The sequence below is a fragment of the Schistocerca piceifrons genome, chromosome 2, assembly GCF_021461385.2.
Source record: "Schistocerca piceifrons isolate TAMUIC-IGC-003096 chromosome 2, iqSchPice1.1, whole genome shotgun sequence".
Taxonomy (NCBI): Eukaryota; Metazoa; Arthropoda; class Insecta; order Orthoptera; family Acrididae; genus Schistocerca; species Schistocerca piceifrons.
In genome coordinates, this window is record NC_060139.1 from 856,920,474 (window position 1) to 856,938,731 (window position 18,258).

General features: G+C 39.3%; 1 protein-coding gene across 1 annotated transcript in view; it reads right to left on the reverse strand.

The window, feature by feature from the left end:
• Window positions 1–13,599: 13,599 nt before the first annotated feature.
• LOC124776432 (mediator of RNA polymerase II transcription subunit 14) overlaps window positions 13,600–18,258 on the reverse strand; it is a 180,921-nt gene continuing 176,262 nt past the window's right edge. The window contains 1 exon segment of the mRNA XM_047251426.1: window positions 13,600–14,266. Within this exon segment, the coding sequence (XP_047107382.1) occupies window positions 14,099–14,266 (168 nt within the window). The 3' untranslated portion in view covers window positions 13,600–14,098.

Genomic DNA, 18,258 nt, shown 5'->3' on the forward strand with positions numbered 1-18,258 from the left:
TGAAAGTACTACCCCCATGACAGCTGGCTCCCATTATACAGTGGAATATTAATGGAGTCAGGACACATGTGGAGGAACTGAAATTCCTAGCACAGCAATGCCCCCTGTGCTTATGTTTACAGGAAACACATTTTAAAGCCTTCATGCCCCTGTACTATGGGACTGTACACGATATCGCAAGGATGACCTGACTTGGGAAAGGGCCAAATGAGGGGCTGCCATGTTTGTCAACAATGCACACCACTCCTCTGCTCTCCCCATGGCTATTGATCGGTAAACAGTTGCAGTTGCAGTTGAAATTCGTGCACATTGAATTTGCTCTCTTTATTTACCTGTGGTGGATGCAGTAGACGCTGAGGCTCTTGCAGATCTTATGGAACAACTCCCCTGACCATTTCTCATCCTGGGAGACTTCAATGCCCATCATGTCCTGTGGGGCTTGACATCTACTTGCTCTCAGGGTCGAGTTTTGGAGATCCTCCTGATGTCTCAAGAGCTGTGCATCCTGAGCACTGGTACCCCAACTCATTTCTGTGCTGCTACTGCATCATTCTCAGCCATCGACCTATCTCTTTGTTCTCCATCCCTCGCTGACTCTGTTCACTGGGAGGTCATTGATGACCTTCATTCCAGTGACCACTTCCAAATCCATATTCACCTACTGGATCGAACACTACATGAAAACTACTTCCCAATCTGTATTCACACACTGGATGGAGTACTACATGAAGAGAAGCCACTGACATGTACGGTCAGCAGGGCTAACTGGATGCTGTTCAAGCAGCTAGCTGTGTTTGAACATAGCAACAGCGTACAGGAATGTTTGGACCATACCACACAAGTGATCTTTCATGCTGCTGACTTACCATCCCAAAGTTCTCAGGTCATCTTCAGAGGTGACCTGTGCATCAGTGGATGGATAAGTGTCGTTCAGCCATTCGGAACAGGCATGCGGCTCTTCAATGATTTAAAAGCTGCTCTACGGCAGACAACCTTATAGCCTTTCTCCAAATGGTGCCCAGAGACATCACTCAGACACTAGCGGAGAATTTTGCACAAACTACTGCCAATGCCAGCTAGGATCTGGCGTTTTGTCATTACCATGCAACTGTCAAGAGGGGCAAGTTGGACTTTGGATCCAACAGTTCTGAAGCCTACAACTCTCCTTTCTCCATGTGGGAGCTCAAATTGGCACTGTCTGGGGTTTGTGATATTGCATCTGGTCATGATGAAATCCAATACTGCTTGCTTTGCCATTTGCCAGCAGCGTCAGAGGAAAGCCTCCTCAAATGGTTTAATCTTATATGACAACAGGCAACTTCCTGAACTCGTGGAGGGATACCTCACCTGAAACCAGGAAAGGATCATAAATCTGCCAGTAGTTACAAGAGTATTGCCTTAATGGGATGCGTGGGAAAGACCCCAAAGCGAATGGTTAACTGTCATCTGGTCTGGTTGTTGGAGACCAAACAACTCCTTAGCCACTCTCAGTGTGGATTCCAGAGATTTCGGTCCACTGTTGACAACCTGACTTTGCTAAAGGCAGCTATTCAGCAGTCTTTCCTACGCAACCATCACTGTATTGGTATATTCTTTGATATCAATAATGCATATGATCCTACTTGGAGACACTGTATTCTCGCACAACTGCATCAGTGGGGCTTTCGTGGGCATCTCCCCATCTTCATACAGTATTTTCTGCCTCACCAGTTTTTTAGGATCTGAGCTGGTGCCTTGCTATCTTCTGGTCCTCCTCCAGTGTTGCAACAGTGAGTTGCCAGTTGCAGCTTCCAGTGCGGCAGTTAAAGGAGTGGGCTGCAAAGACGGGTTTTCAGTTTTCTGCAGATAACTGTGTGTGTGTTCATTTTCATTTTAATTGTTCTCACCATATTTTTAATTTACCTGCATTGCTTGTGTGTGTGTGTGTGTGTGTGTGTGGGGGGGGGGGGGGGGGGGGGCACCTACTTTGACCCCAGATTGTCACGGCTGCCACACCTGAGAGACCTAAAAGCTAGAGCCCTGAATATCTTAAAAGTGCCTTAGAAACAGGTTTTGGGGAGCAGAAGGGCTTTTCTCCTCCAGTATTATAGGGCTTCCATGCATTTGCAGCTGGACTGTGGGTGCAGGGTGTATGGGTCAATGAGGCTGTCTTATTTGTGAATCGGTTATGCTGTCCACCATACCATGAGAGGATTCGGCTGACCACAGGTGCTTGTCGGACCAGTCCCTTACACAGCCCCTGTGCTGAGGCTGGGGAACCGCCACTTACCATCTGGCAGCAGCTCCTCCTGGTGCGTCAGGTGTGTAAATTACTTGCATCTCTGACTTCACCCACACATCATACTGTCTGTTGGCTCATCTGCCTCTGGAACACCTTTTTCCAACCGTTCATGTGCCACAATTCCGTTTGGGATCTGTGTGCAATGTGTGCTGGAGTTTCTCAGTGTGGAGCCAGTATGGCCACAAATACAGGGTTTTAACTGCCTGCAGCCCTGGCTACTGGAGGGGCCCAGAGTGATTTTAGATTTGGTGCGGTACAAGAGAATTGCACTCCTGCTTACATTTTTAATGCAATATTTTCTGACGTTTTATCTGAGCACCACAACTATGTAGCTGTTTTTATGGATGGGTCAAAACTGGGGGCTTCTGTTGGTTGCTCTGTTGTTTTTATGGATCATGTCGTCAAGGTTTGACTGCCTCTTGTGTTTACTGTCTTTGATGCAGAATTGTCTGTGATCTTGTGGGCACTGGATCAGATAACACTTTCTTCCAGTGCTAAATTTCTTGTCTTTTCTGATTCTCTAAGTGCCCTTCACTCGTTAAAATGTTTGTACCTATCAGATGAAGTAGTCCAAACCATCCAGGATGCACTCCTCCAACTACAATGACTGGGGAAGGAGTAGGCTTCTGCTGGGTACCAGGGCACATTGGCATTGCTAGGAATGAAAGGCAGATCTGGCAGGCAAAGTGGCAAGTCTTGATCCGCATGTATTTCAGTGTGCCACCTCCCTGCATGCTATCACCTTGCTGTTGAGCTGTCGGTAGGAGGATGAATGGTTGGAAGTGACCGACAACAAGCTCCGTTTAGTAAAGCCCATGACTTGGGTGTGGTGGATTTCCTTCCAGCAACGTAGATGGGACAAGGTTCCCCTCACTTGTCTTCACATAGGCCACAGCCCTATGACACATGGCTTCTTGCTCTGGCGAGAGGAGCCTCCAGTGTGTGATGCTTGGGGCATACATATCAGTGTGCACCACATTTTATTGGATTGCATTTTATTTTCTGACCAGTGGGCTTTGGCTGATTTGCTGATGGACCAGCAATTTATTTTAGGCAATAATCAAATGAATGTGGTTGGGTTTTTAAAGTTCTGTGAATTGTCCAACGTTTTTACCAAGATTTTAGGGAGAAGGTTTTAATTTGTTCACAGGGTGACTGGCTTGTCCATATTTTACGTAAGTGGCCAGCCAGTGACAATTTCCTGTGGCGTTCTTTTAGCTCTTTTCTCATTTTACTTTTGTTTTAATCTCTTGTAGAGCATCTTTAGTCTTTTTCCTCTGTCTCTGCATATATGACCACATTTTCTTAATTTTGTCCACATTCATTTCTTTTATTGTATGTAAGGACACTGATAACCTTGGCTTTGAGTGCCCATAAGCACCAACACACACACACACACACACACACACACACACACACACACACACACACAGCTCATAGCAGGAAATGCCATCTGCTTACAAGTTTTTCTAGATATTTCCTCGTTTGCACTATTGTTTCCTGTACCATAGCTGTAAAGACAGATTGCCAACTTACGTCTTAACTTACCCTTGAGATCTAAAAATCTGTCAGGCAAAAATGCTAAAACTTGTCTGGAAATCAGGGAAATATCAGGGAATTTCACTTGGTGAAACATGTCGTAACTCAATTGGTAGAGCACTTGCCAGTGAAAGGCAAAGCTCCTGACTTCAAGTCTTGTTCCAGCGCACATCTGCCAGAAAGTTTCATATCATGGCACACTCCGCTGCAGAGTGAAAATTTCACTCCGGAAATTCTTTGTATGAATGTAAAAAGATCCTGAAGTTAAATCAGTATCATAACATCATCCTGCAGTGGGGACCCTGATGAAATATGGTGAACTGTTTAAGTCCTGTGTGTGTTTTTTATTAAAAAAGAAGCATAGCTATTAAAGTTCTAGGTTGTTATTCTCCACATATGAACTTGTATAAAAGGAAATACGAAAGTACTACAGTTGTAAAGAAATATTTTGTATACAGCTACTTCATATTATTTGTCACAGAACACGAATTACACATCCATCACATAAAAAAAGAAAATGTTTTATTCTGCATGTGCACTGTATAAAGTACACTGAGGTGACGAATGTCATGGGATACCTCCTAATATCATGCCGGACCTCCTTTTGCCCAGGCGTAGTGCAGCAACTTGACTTGGCATGAACTCAACAAGTCATTGGAAGTCTTCTGCAAAAATACTGAGCCATGCTGCCTCTATAGCTGTACAGAATTGCGAAAGTGTTTCTGGGGCAGGATGTTCAGCACAAACTGACCTCTTGATTACGTCCCATAAATGTTCACTGGAATTCATGTCGGGATTTCTGGGTAGCCACATCATTCACTTGAACTGTCCAAATGTTCTTCAAACCAATTATGAACAAGTGCTGCCTGGTGACATGACATCATTGTCTGGGAACATTAAGTACATGAAGGGCTGCAAATGGATTCCAAGAAGTTGAACACAACCATCTCCAGTCAACGATTGGTTCAGTTGGACCAGAGGACCCAGTACATTCTATGTAAACACAGGCCACACCATTATGAAGCCACCACTAGCTTGCACATTGTCTTGTTGACAAGTTGGGTCCATGGCTTTGTGGGGTCTGCACCATGCTCAAGCCCTTCCATCAGCTCTTACCAACTAAAATTGGGACTCATCTGACCCCACCACAGTTTTTGAGTCATCTAGGGTCCAGTCGATGTCACTAGCCCAGGAGAGGTGCTACAACCGATATTGTGTTGTTAGCAAACGCATGTGCACTTGTCAACTGCCGCTATGGTCCATGAACTCCACATTTTGCCGCACTGTCCTTACGGATACATTCGTCGAATGACCCACACTGATTTCTGTGGTTATTTCATGCAGTGTTGTTTGTTTGTTAGCACTGATAACTCTACACAAGCGCCACTGCTCTCAGTCATTAAGTGAAGGCCGTCAGAAATTACATTGTCCATGGTGAGAGTTAATGCCTGAAATCCAGTATTCTCCACACACACTTGACATTGTGGATTTTAGAATACTGAATTCCCTAAAAATTTCCTGAATAGAATGTCCCATGTGTCTTGCTCCAACAACCATTCCATGTTCAAAGGCTGTCAATCCCCATCTTGGGGCCATAATCACACCAGAACTTTTTCACATGAATCTCCTGACTAGAAGTGACATTTCTGTCAGTGCACTGCCCTTTTATACCGTGTGTATGCGATACTACAGCCATTTGTAAATGTGCCACCTCAGTGTAATTGCATTTCTGCAAAACAACCAGTCCACTTGTGTCACTGTTATATGTGTAAAAGCTGATATAAGTTGTAAAACTTCCCCAAAAGTATCACTCGCGCAATGACATTTAGCATGAAAAGTCTACCAAAGTGTGCCAGTTACTAAAGACATGAAAAATCTTTTTATTTTATGGCTGATTTTGGTGTTATTTTCTCCTAATTTTGATGTTAGTTTCTGACAACTTATTTTTGAAGTGCCCTATGTTCTTTATTTGGTTCTTTTTTTCCTTCTTTTGTGCTATATTTACCAATATATCACATTTGTCTATGTTATTGAACACAAAAAATTACATTAAATCTAATCAACTAAAGGAAAAATAACTTTGTAGCTGAGCACTTGAAAGGTTTTCAAAAGGTAGAATTGTCAAAACTTCCAAGTTATCATTTGAGATATTATGCCTCTGACCTGTGAATACTTTGCCCAAAGCCTACAACATGTGTGTTTCATTTACTGTGACCACCCCCAAATAACTTTTCCGCAATCCACTTCCTCTTTTCATCGCACGTTCAAAACTGTATCGCAGAGAACCATTCAAGTAAACATTACTAAACACATAACACAAACTGTACTGAGTTCAAGTGCAGGAGAATCAAAGTCAGTTTCCTGCTATGTTGTTAATCAAGTCACGTTTCTGTGAAAAATGCACTGTGATCAGTTTTTGAAATGGTCTTGAGGAAGAGAAGCAGATTACCAAGTAAAAAATATGGGATTCCATTTTAAAAAGACGTACTGTTGTTCATATCTTAATAACAAACGAAGTTACAAGCAAGGCGATCATATTGGTTAATTCCTTCTGGTACCTAAGCAACATTGCCTAATATATATTTTTTTATACTTCTGAATAAAATGTTATTTGGTGTGCTGTACAGCTAATGTGCTGTATTTGGTGATTATCATATTTATACTTGTGTACAAAATATATATAGTTTAACTGATGCAACTCACTGAAGATAAAAAAAATGCTTAATTTTTGGTACTATTTCTTAGGCAATGATGTCAGTTAATGTCATGGTGGTCAATAAAATTGGTACATGTGCAGCATGAGAGGCCAACCCAGCAAGCAGAAGGTGGCATCTTGTAGTCATTCAGTTTGGTGTATCATCAGACGAAGAGGTAGTAGGTCCACATCTCTTATCAGTCACAGATGTTGGCAGCATTGTGGAGATATGAAGTCCAGCCACAGCCAGCAGGCTGCACCCTCATAGTTAAAGTCTTCAAACAGGCAGCACATCACAGTTCACTAGCAGAGTTAACCTATAACTAGTGAGACTGTTATTTCATTGGGACCAGTAATGCAGATGGAATGCCCAGACACTGAGGATGAGATACCTGAAAAACACTGATATTTAAAGATGGACATTGCATCATTGTAGCAGGTTAGGCAGCCATTTTCTCTCATTTACCCAGAGATGTCAGAGATCCTGCCTGCAAGGTGTCTCAATTACAGGTGGCTTTCCCTGCTTCTGCATTTCTCATCACTACCAGAACCCCTCAGAGCAGCGTAGCTTGGATGTTGCACATTATTATTCCATATTGTAGATCTTGGTGCTGTCATAATGCACTGTTTGCACTCCTTGTTATGGATCTGCTCACTGTGTGTCAAGTTTCTCACTATTCTCATTTCCACTACTTCTCATTACTTTAATAGTAATGACAATAATAATGGAAAATGATATAAAGTATATACTTACCTGATTTGAATAATAGCCAGTTTCTTTTACAAACAAAACCATGAATGACACAAAAGGTTTGAGTAGAAGAATAATTAATTACTGCCATGAAGGACACAAAAGTTTTGAGTAGAAGAATAATTAATTAATGAAAAGGAAGTGTCAAAATGACTTATGTCCAAGTACCAAATAATGGAAAATCCAGGATGGAATAATGGCAATATTATTAAAAGGATAGATGACTGATACTCATCATATAGCGGATATGTTGAGTTGCAGTCTGGCCCTGACAGCCAGAGGCAGTGGTCGTGTGTGTGAGCTGCATTTGCATGAATGTGTACATTGTCTATTTTGGAAGAAGGCCTTCTGGCCTAAAGCTTACATGTTTAGTAGTCTTTTTGTTGTGCCTGTCTGCTGTAATACCACCCTTTTCCTGTTACTTTTTCTCTTTTAGTGCAAATGTTTATGCATAAGTGATCTATATGGATCAAAGACACACTATGACTGTGAGAGATATAAAAACACTGTGGATATAATATGGATCATTAATTGTACAATGAACTTATTTGCTTTTGATTTAGCAATTGCGGGGCGTATGGGCTCAGTGGAACAGTAATTAGCGGTACTGTTGGAAGCTGTCACTTCGAATATGAAATGTAACTGATTAATTTTGATAACATTTCATCTTGTACAAGAGGATGATGTATTCTAAAATGTAGCTATGAAGAACGTTTATGGAAAAATGTAATTTCAAAGCTCAAAAAAGGTACGTTTAATTCTTTGGTTATTGTAAGTTCTCCCTTCTCTGCAGCTCAGAACATTATTTGGTGTGTCATACTTCATAGGGAACTTTGTGTCCTGGGAAATCAGTAAAGCCTGCACCACAGTTGTTTATGCTCTATTTTGAGAGATTTTATCAAAATTAATACACAATTTGGACACTGATTCCCATGCTGCAGAGTGAGTATGTCACAGCACTCAAGGCAGCTTCCCCACGATGTATGATTGTGCCTCTGACTATTTTAAGAATTTTCAGAGTTGACAGTCACCATAATTCTGCAGAGACACAGAAATTTTATTCCAAGTGCTGACTTCAACAACGAGAGGCAGTCAGAGTATGATTACGAACTGTAACTGCCTATCATTTTGTTTTATGGACTTGAGAATTAAAAAAACAAATTCAATTTATACCTGGGAGTATGGGAGATATCATTGTTAAAATATTGGGGAAACAACTTCTCTCCCTCAAAAGTTAACTTCAATTTAATGGGGAGAGAAATTCAACTGGGACTCAACATCTCTGCTATATGGTGAGTAGCAATCTATCCTTTTCATAATATTATGTTCAAGAATCTGTTGTTATGGGGAAAAACAAGATTCTTATTCTAATGTTCTACATTTGAAGTCGATTACTTAGAAAACAGAAACACACTTAAATATTTAAATGGAGCGGCATGCATGGGCATAGAGAATTTTGTTAGATAAAATTCAGGATTTTTCCCCACAAGCATTAGACATGCTGTGTGTCCTGTACCCCTGTCATCTATAAATGAGGAAGTGTGTCTGTAATTAATTTTGTTGTACAATTACTGCCGGTTAGGCAGGAGGCAATCAATAATCATCAGTGCTGTAGTAGTCTTGTGGGAACGTTTTACTAGCCTTGTACTATGGATGTGATAAAGGCTAATAATGTGTTCTAACAGGATGACTGCACCATTGCTAATGTTATTGTTATGGTTAAGGTGTTTAAATACCTCAGAAATCCATCATTTCTATGTATATGACATTCTGTGTTAGTTTAAATAATTGTTTTGTATTTTATTTGTTTGAGGCATTCCTTGCACAGTGTGCAGTGGTTGGGGATCATCAGCAGACTTCATTACATCACAGCAGGTGCTGCATGGAGCTACTAAAACCACACAGACTGCCTATGAGGACCTCAGAATCTTGAACTACAACAAGCGCCGATGAAGACAATAATGTATATTACAACGATACCGACACTCGTAAAATCTGAGTTAGTGAGAGTTTTCATCTGCTCAATATATAGGGTGGGGACAGTAAAAGAGGCCTGAAAAACAGAGTCCCAGGGTACAAAGAAACACAGCAGAGGAAAGAAAATACAGTACTAACATTACTGTAGCAGATGTTGAAAGTGACCACCATCCATCTCTTGGCACTTTTCGATTCTGGTCAGCAAGTTGCTGAAGACGGATTGAAGCTGGACTGGTGGAACTGTTGCAATCTCATCTGAAATGTTCTGCTGCAGTTCTTGAAGACTATGAGCATTGTTGCAATGCACCTTAGACTTGAGAGCTCCACACACGAAGTAATCACTCACTGACACATCAGGTTAACTGGGTGGCTGGCTAGGGCTGCGACCATATTGACCTCTGCTCACAACTCGCCTGTCAGGCACGAAAACTGTGTAAATGTGCTCCAAGATTTGGCCAGCTGTAAGGGCAGTTGCTCCATACTGTTGGACATAACTGTAGGTCTTTTCCTCCTCCATTAATACTGCCACAAATTTACGTCCAATTGCCCAGGCCACGTTTATTTGCCCCACCCTGTACAATTTTGCATGCAAGCTATACAATAAAATGTTACTAGTTAAATGAAATCATGATAATCAGTGTGAAAAAGATTAACATAAAAAGATTATCAATTAATTTTAATTTGATGATGAAAGCCTTATCAAGAATTTATACATTTTTGACAGCAAAACCATTTCACTTTGGACCATGTAGCTCTCTACGCCACAATGTTTTCCTGCCACCTCAAATATCTCTGGATTTCACCAGCATGAACGTATGGCAGGTGCTTAGGAAACTAAATACTATGCGAAATTTTAAAATGTAAACAAATACTATTCTCAACACAAACTTGTGTATTTTTAAATGGACAACCCTTATTATTTCATATGCAATCGATAGCATGAAAAATCACAAAAATAATGGCGTTGGTTGCATCACAATAAGTCAATTACATCCTGAGAAAATGTGAAGCAAAGTTGACACTTGAAATAAATGTAGTGCACAGCTAGCACACATCCTGCATCACGTGTAGTACTGCGCTCAAAGTAGAGGTTGTCCGCTGGTGCCTGTATCCTGCCGTAAGCATACCAGTATCACCACGGCACGTTCTACCTTCAGTGTACAAGTGTCTCCTAATCTGGTCTGCTGAACTGCTCTCATACTGTAACGTGATTCACATACATTGTCACATTAAAACCTGTTTTCTTGTGGCTTGTTACATTTGCCGTCATCCAGTCAATATGCCGGCCTTCAGTATTGAAGGAAAATCAGATATTATTTTAATTTATGGCGAATGTCACAAAATCCAACTGCAGCTGTGATACTGTGTGCTGAATACTACCCAGATTGGCGGTGTGTGTCACATTGAACCATTGGCAATATTTGCAAGAGACTCACAGAAAGAGGAAGCTGGTCTCCCACAAAACGTCGACGTACAATGCCAGCAACTGGCAATGGAAACAAATTGCTGTTCTGGCTGCTGTAGCACACAATCCTCAGGTGGGTGTATGATAAATTGCACGAGTTGTAGGAATAAGTCACAGTAGTGTGTGCAGAATCTTGCTTCGGCATCAGTTTCATCTGTTCCATATCTCATTGCACCAAGAGCTGTATGGCAATTACTTTGAATCCTGCATTGCATTCTGTCATTTTCCACTTCAGCAGTTGCAAGGTAATCCAGTATTCCTGAGCAATATCTTGTTTACGGATGACACTTCATTTACAAATCATGGTAATGTGAATCTGCAGAACATGCACTATTGGTCAGTGCAAAATCCCCACTGGATTCACCAAGTTGCTCATCAATGACAGTGGTGGGTCAGATTTTGGTGCAGTATCATTGCTAACTGTATTGTAGGTCCCTACTTTTACTGTGGAACATTGAATGGACAGCAATATGCATCATTTCTTCAACACACACTAGCCCTCCTCATGGAGGATTAGGATTGGAAACTCTTCCATCAATGTGGTTCCAAAATGACAGATGTCCCACACACAATGCAAAAGTTGCCAGAGACGTTCTAGATGCGACATTTCCAAATAGGTGGATGGGGCGGGGAGGTACTGTACGATGGCCAGCACGGTCCCCTCGACTTGACGCCATTAGACTTCTTTCTCTGGGACGCAGTGAGAGACAGTGTGTATCAAGAACCTCCAACGACAGTAGAGGATATGCAACATTGTATTACTGCGGCGTGTGTTGTAATTTCTGTAGAAAGTCTACAATCTGTGCAACACTCTCTCGTTACCCGTCTGCAAACATGTATTGATGCAAATGGAGGTCACTTCGAACATATGTTGGCGTGACACAGTTTCTCTGGTCAAGATGTGGGTGTATTTTCTATGCTGGATGTCATGCACAACAATACAGTTTCTGTGGGCAACAGGGAACCTGTAAATGTGTTTAGCAACGTGATTTCTAGTGGGTTATCTCTAATTGTAGCTCTAGTTGTCATTTCGCTAGAATAAACATACATTTACAATTTGAAAAACCTAACTTTGCATTGGACGTGTTACTATTTTATTTTTGTGGATTGTGCATATCTTTCCATTGTGTGTGCCCCTGACACAGGCAGCGTGAGGTGCACGCTCCAGTCTCAGTATGTGCGATAGCTGTGCGCTTCATTTATTTCACGCGTCAACTTCACTTCGCAATTTCTCGGGATGTAATTGATGTATTGTGATGCAACCAACGCCATTATTTTTGTGATTTTTCATGATATTGATTGCATACAAAATAATAAGGGGTATCCATTTAAAAATACACAAGTTTGTGTTGAAAACGGTATTTGTTTACATTTTAAAAAAATGGTTCAAATGGCTCTGAGCACTTTGGGACTTAACATCTGAGGTCATCAGTCCCCTAGAAGTCAGAACTACTTAAACCTAACTAACCTAAGGACACCACACAAATACATGCCCGAGGCAGGATTCGAACCTGCGACCATAGCAGTTGTGTGGTTCCAGACTGAAGCGCCTAGAACTGCTCAGCCACTGCATCCGGCTTTTTTAAGATTTTGCATAGTATTTGGAAACTGTCACTAATCACATTATTTTCTGATGCAGTCCAAATCCAGATCTTGCACATATCCTTGTATATGTCATAGCTCATCTCCATAATACTTATTTAAGGATAACAAATTAACTTTTTTTCTCTGCAATGCATACAGAATCTGACTTCTTGTTTGAATATAATCTCCTAGCTTTTTCAGTTTCTCCAGTAAGTGTACTAAGTGTCGTCACCACTTTCCTTACGGCTGGAATTTTAATTACTTCACCTGATGATAACGTCTATCCATGTAATATTAACATGTAATTCTTGTTCTGCATGTTATCTAGCAAACTTGCACCAGGCTCAATATTAGTCGCAACTAGAAACGAAAAATGTTTTAATATATATATACTTTAGACTGCCAGGAAGTCACTGTTGATTATTAACTTGACTGCACATCTAAAAAAAATCACAAATTTTAAGGCACATATGATTAGTTATGGTAATCAAATACTACACTGGTTGGTTGTCTTGTAAGCAGTAAAAACAGTGACTATGTGAACAGTGCTAGGTAACAGTATTCCACACCTCTCATATCAATTTATATATATATATATAGTTATAATAGAGGGAAACATTCCACGTAGGAAAAATATATCTAAAACAAAGGTGATGTGACTTACCAAATGAAAGTGCTGGCAGGTCGACAAACACACAAACAAACACAAACATACACACAAAATTCAAGCTTTCGCAACAAACTGTTGCCTCATCAGGAAAGAGGGAAGGAGACGGAAAGACGAAAGGATGTGGGTTTTAAGGGAGAGGGTAAGGAGTCATTCCAATCCCGGGAGCGGAAAGACTTACCTTAGGGGGAAAAAAGGACGGGTATACACTCGCACACACACACATATCCATCCACACATATACAGACACAAGCAGACATATTTAAAGACCTTAAATATGTCTGCTTGTGTCTGTATATGTGTGGATGGATATGTGTGTATGTATGTGTGTGTGTGTGTGTGTGTGTGTGTGTGTGTGTGTGTGTGTGTGTGTGTGCGAGTGTATACCCGTCCTTTTTTCCCCCTAAGGTAAGTCTTTCCGCTCCCGGGATTGGAATGACTCCTTACCCTCTCCCTTAAAACCCACATCCTTTCGTCTTTCCGTCTCCTTCCCTCTTTCCTGATGAGGCAACAGTTTGTTGCGAAAGCTTGAATTTTGTGTGTATGTTTGTGTGTCTGTCGACCTGCCAGCACTTTCATTTGGTAAGTCACATCATAAAAAGGTAGAGAGGATTTCCTGTTTAAAAATATAGAATCTATGTGAATAAAACTTCAAATTATATTTATTACAGGTATAATATTTACAATCTTCTGCAAGAGAAGAAACAATGATTTAACTTTTTCTTTCTTCTGCTCATATAAAACTGTACTGCGTTAAATATATATTCTCATGGATTCGCAACAGTTTTTAATAAAAGATTACATTTTGTAAAATAAAACTTCAAGGAAAGTCTTTTGTTAAACGAACAGTGCCAAGAAATATATAAATATAGATTTATTACAAATATCAAGGTACATTTACCAGTCACGTGAAAAGAGGATTGCACTGACCAAAACGCTTTCTCGAATTCCTTCAGAATTTGGAGGCACTGAAGTGCCTGCAGGCTTGCCAGTCAAACTGACTCGCATACCACTGTCAACCTTTTCTTTGGCCTTCTCCTCTCTCAGGTAGGTGACTATTGTACTTCTATGTCCTTATAATACTTCATTTCAGCGTGTTGTAATAAATATAGATTTGTACATTAAATAACATTTGTACATTATTGTGGTCCCATCATTGGATGCTGACCCATGGGCATACCAACAGGATACTGCAGCTGCGGTGGCTGTGGGGGTGGTTGAGGTGGCATTCCTACCACTCCACCTGTCATTGGCGAATGCATCTGCATGGCGGGGGATGCCTGCATTGTTGAAGCTGGTGAGACAACCTGATTAGAAGGAGAACAAAATATTAAAGGATTATATTTATTACACATGACACTAGTACAATTCACAATAGCACATATAACAGAAATAAGTAACAGCAATCTATCGATCAATCAAGGTTTCAAATATTGACAGCTTGGTACCACCAATATTACATCTCATTTTGTGGTCTCTGGTGACTTATCCAAAAATAAATCAACACTGAGGCAAAGGTTAAGGTTGTGCTGAGAAACTAGATTCTCACAGCGTTTTTAAAGTAACGACGAAGATAAGTGTGATCCATTTGACAAAAAGCACTACATTCACAATATTTCGGTTCATAAACCAATAAAACTGCTGCCCAACGAAAGCTACAAAAATCTGAAATTTTATTTCTTCCCGATTCACATGGAAGAGGTTTCTCTGGCAAAATCATAGTCTCAAAACTCTTGGTGAGGCAGACATGGTATGGAGAAACTAACTCCCTTTCTACCGTCACTTTTGTGAGTCATTATTCATTCCATCATGTGTAAAAATTTCCTTCTCCTTCACAGAGAAATTCTTACATTTTTAAGCATTCGTGAAATTTTATTTTAAAGCAACTTTAATGTAAAAGATTTTATTATTATGCAAATTTCTTTGCAGCTAAAAATTATTAAACTATTTAGCTCTCCAACAGCCATGTACCACATTTGAAGTATGTATTATGTTTGGCTTGGGTAATGCAACCTAATATTTGTAGATAGTGGAGGAACATTAACTGCTTCATTGTTCAAACTTTTATACAGCACTGTACACACTTGTATTGTAATTCTGTTAATTGAACAAGAAACAAAATTAACAATATGTGACTACTCACTCACAGCCAAGTGAGGTTCAATGCATCACATGGGTAACAACATAGACTCTTTTTCTAGTCCAAGTATACAATCAGGCACAACAGCTAAAGTGCTGCCACAGTGCATGCTATCGCAGTCACTAGGGGATGTCTGCATGACTGTAGGTGTACTTAGACTAGAAAAAGAAGGTAAAGTCTCTGTGCTATTACATCTGTGTGTGTCACATGTCAATCAGCTACAGGAGAACAGTTGCTTTTCCTCATTTTTGCTTACTGTTTCCACCCTGGTGTTTCTGTTGATGCTGTATCCTGCTACTAGTGCGCGTCAGTGTGAGTGAGCTGAGTGTAGTGTTGTAATGCATGTGTACTCAAATCAACTGTCAACTGTATCAGCAAGGGGCAGTCACTAGAGGCTGCTGGTAGGAATTGTGCATGCAGTACAGTTTCTGCCATGCCGTCTACTGGGGGTCCATGCCAATATACAAGCAGAGCAGCGCTGACTGCTCCTCTTTATGTTCTTTCAGTCTGTACCACTCACATCAGTTGTTCTGTGCCTTGTTGTGTGTGGAGTCACAACAGACTTATTTCCTTTACTGTTCAGAGGACTATGAATAAAGCCATATTTGTATTACTTGAATCTGCTTTGTGTATTACTTGGTTACTATAGTTGATGTAACAGTTGTAACACTGGAGAGAATCTTTCGATCACAATACATACGTTACCATGGCCAATTGTGCTCTTTGTTTTTCTTCTCTCTAATTTCTAATTGTTGATGAAGTTAGTGAACTTGATTTTACATTTCAGACCCACGAAGCAATATTGTGTGGAGTCTTGCCATAGTAACATAAGATCAAAATAATATACTTAGAATAAAATATTGGCAATATTCCACTTTGTCTCAAATTAAAAAGTTGTATGCTGAAAATTTCCAATATCAACCTTTTTCTGTTATTTTCACAATATATCACATCATAATAACAATGAAGTCTATGCCTTACCCTTCAATGTGGTGTTTCCATCATCCAAGTCTACTACTTTATATTCCCTTAAAAGTAGTTTACAACTTTACCAGTATTTGTTTTTTTACCTCTTACCTCTCTGCCTAAACTCTCCAGTTGGCTCTTCATCACAACATTTACAACAGTACTGATCTGAGAAACACAGTAGTATCAACTAACTGGACTTCAAACTTCTCCTCTCCATAGCAAATATTTTTTTCTAGTTTTTACACACAACAGTGGGATATTTACACAAATATTCAATACTTATCCTTCAAAAAGTTGGACCATATTAAAACAGAATAGCATGGCAGCTAAAAGAAATAGTTTTACATTACTGTCTTGTGGCTTTGAAACTCCTGCAGTTCATAAATCACAATAACTTTAGTTCATGGGAACTGAATTAAAGGAAATGAGCCAAATCTGAACAAAATTGATGATGGGTTAGTAAATAAAACAAAAACAACATGTGCTGCTCCTTTTTATTTATTCGTTGTTGCTTTAGATTAACTTAAAAGGTTTGAAATTAGTTATAAAACAGTCGAGATTGCCAGGTATGTTTATTAAAAGGCGACCAGTTCCAATCATCACATGACCATCTTCAGACTTTCACCTGTAATATAATACAGGATATAATTTAGAACAATACATAAAAAGAACTTAACATTAGCTATAAAACTACAAAACATAGATATATACCCACATTGATGGACAATAGCTGTGCATGGAGCAGGAACTGCTGCCTGACAATATTCAACTTCTGAAAAGATCAATACAGGTGTGTGTTTGATACTGGAGGCTCCGCCTACAGCTGACAGCATGATGTCATTATTAGCCAATCAGATATAAATCAAACGTCAAAATAATGTAGAACAATTTTATAATATGGAAGAAACAGATTATTAATATACCTATTGTCAAATAAATGTACTAAGAACATCACATTTGTTATGCATAGGTTGCTCTCTTGGAGCACAATGGAAAAATAATTATGATTTTGTCGGTTTATATGGAAATGATAGATGCTAATCTTGCATGGTTTCCATTGAAGCATCCACAAACATCGATAAATGAAATTTAGTAGAGAAAACTCCCTAGGTACAGTCCCAGGCTATAAATAAGCAGTATCTGTTAATATATCGATCTATAGTAAATAGCTGTAGACCGTAATATGCCAGCAAAAATAATGAAGATGTTTGACAGACTAGCAATACTAAAGAAGAATATGCCCCCATATTTCTAAAATATATAATGTGACAACTCATCAATAAGTAATGTCAAAAAGTAATAAATTAAAATGAAGTTCTATGAGTGACCTAACATGCCAATTATTTATACACTGTAATAACTTTATATAAATAAGTAAGAAAAAATATGAAATTAAAGAAAAAAATGTCATTAGCCATTTTACTTAAATAAAATAACAAAGAAGACAATAATATAAGTCACAATAAAAGATGTAAAATACATTTGCAGAGTTATAAAATCAAGACATCAGATTAAGTATTCTACAGCAGATCACCAAAAAGTTCAAACAAATGTTTCTCTTCGAAGTCTAGCTGCTTGTTTATCACAGATGAGAGTTTGTTTTTGTAATGTGAATAAATTTTGATTTCCTCTGAAGTACTAAGAAACAGCCCTATAGATGCACTACGTAAAATTTTCATATTGTTAAAAATGCAACCTTCAGAGTGCTTTAGGGGGAAAAAACAGATTGTCATGAATCAGTTTTAGAAGTTTTGTTTGAAACTTTGTAGTCACGTCTTTGTTAACTTTATTACTGCAATTGGTGGTAAAAAACTGTAATGTTTTAGAAATGTAATCATCTTCAGTAACTTTGATAACAGTATTGCCTTTATCTGTCTTAATTGTGATGGTTTTGTTAGTTATTACTTTGTGATTTATCTCTCTTAATAATTTTTAATTTAATGTTGTTATTTTTATCTTTTTCTTTCGTAATAATATTCTTAGTATTAATTTTTTAGATCTCACAATTTTAAATCAAACTGGAAAACAATGTATGTCTATTTACATAAAACAAACATTAACGGATACAATAATTAATGCCAGTTCATGTCATCTACTAAATAAACAAAAACCCTTCTTCGAAACAATGATTCACGTGTTATTAAAATTACCTCTCCAATCTGATGCAGTCCAAAAAGAAACCGAAGTTTT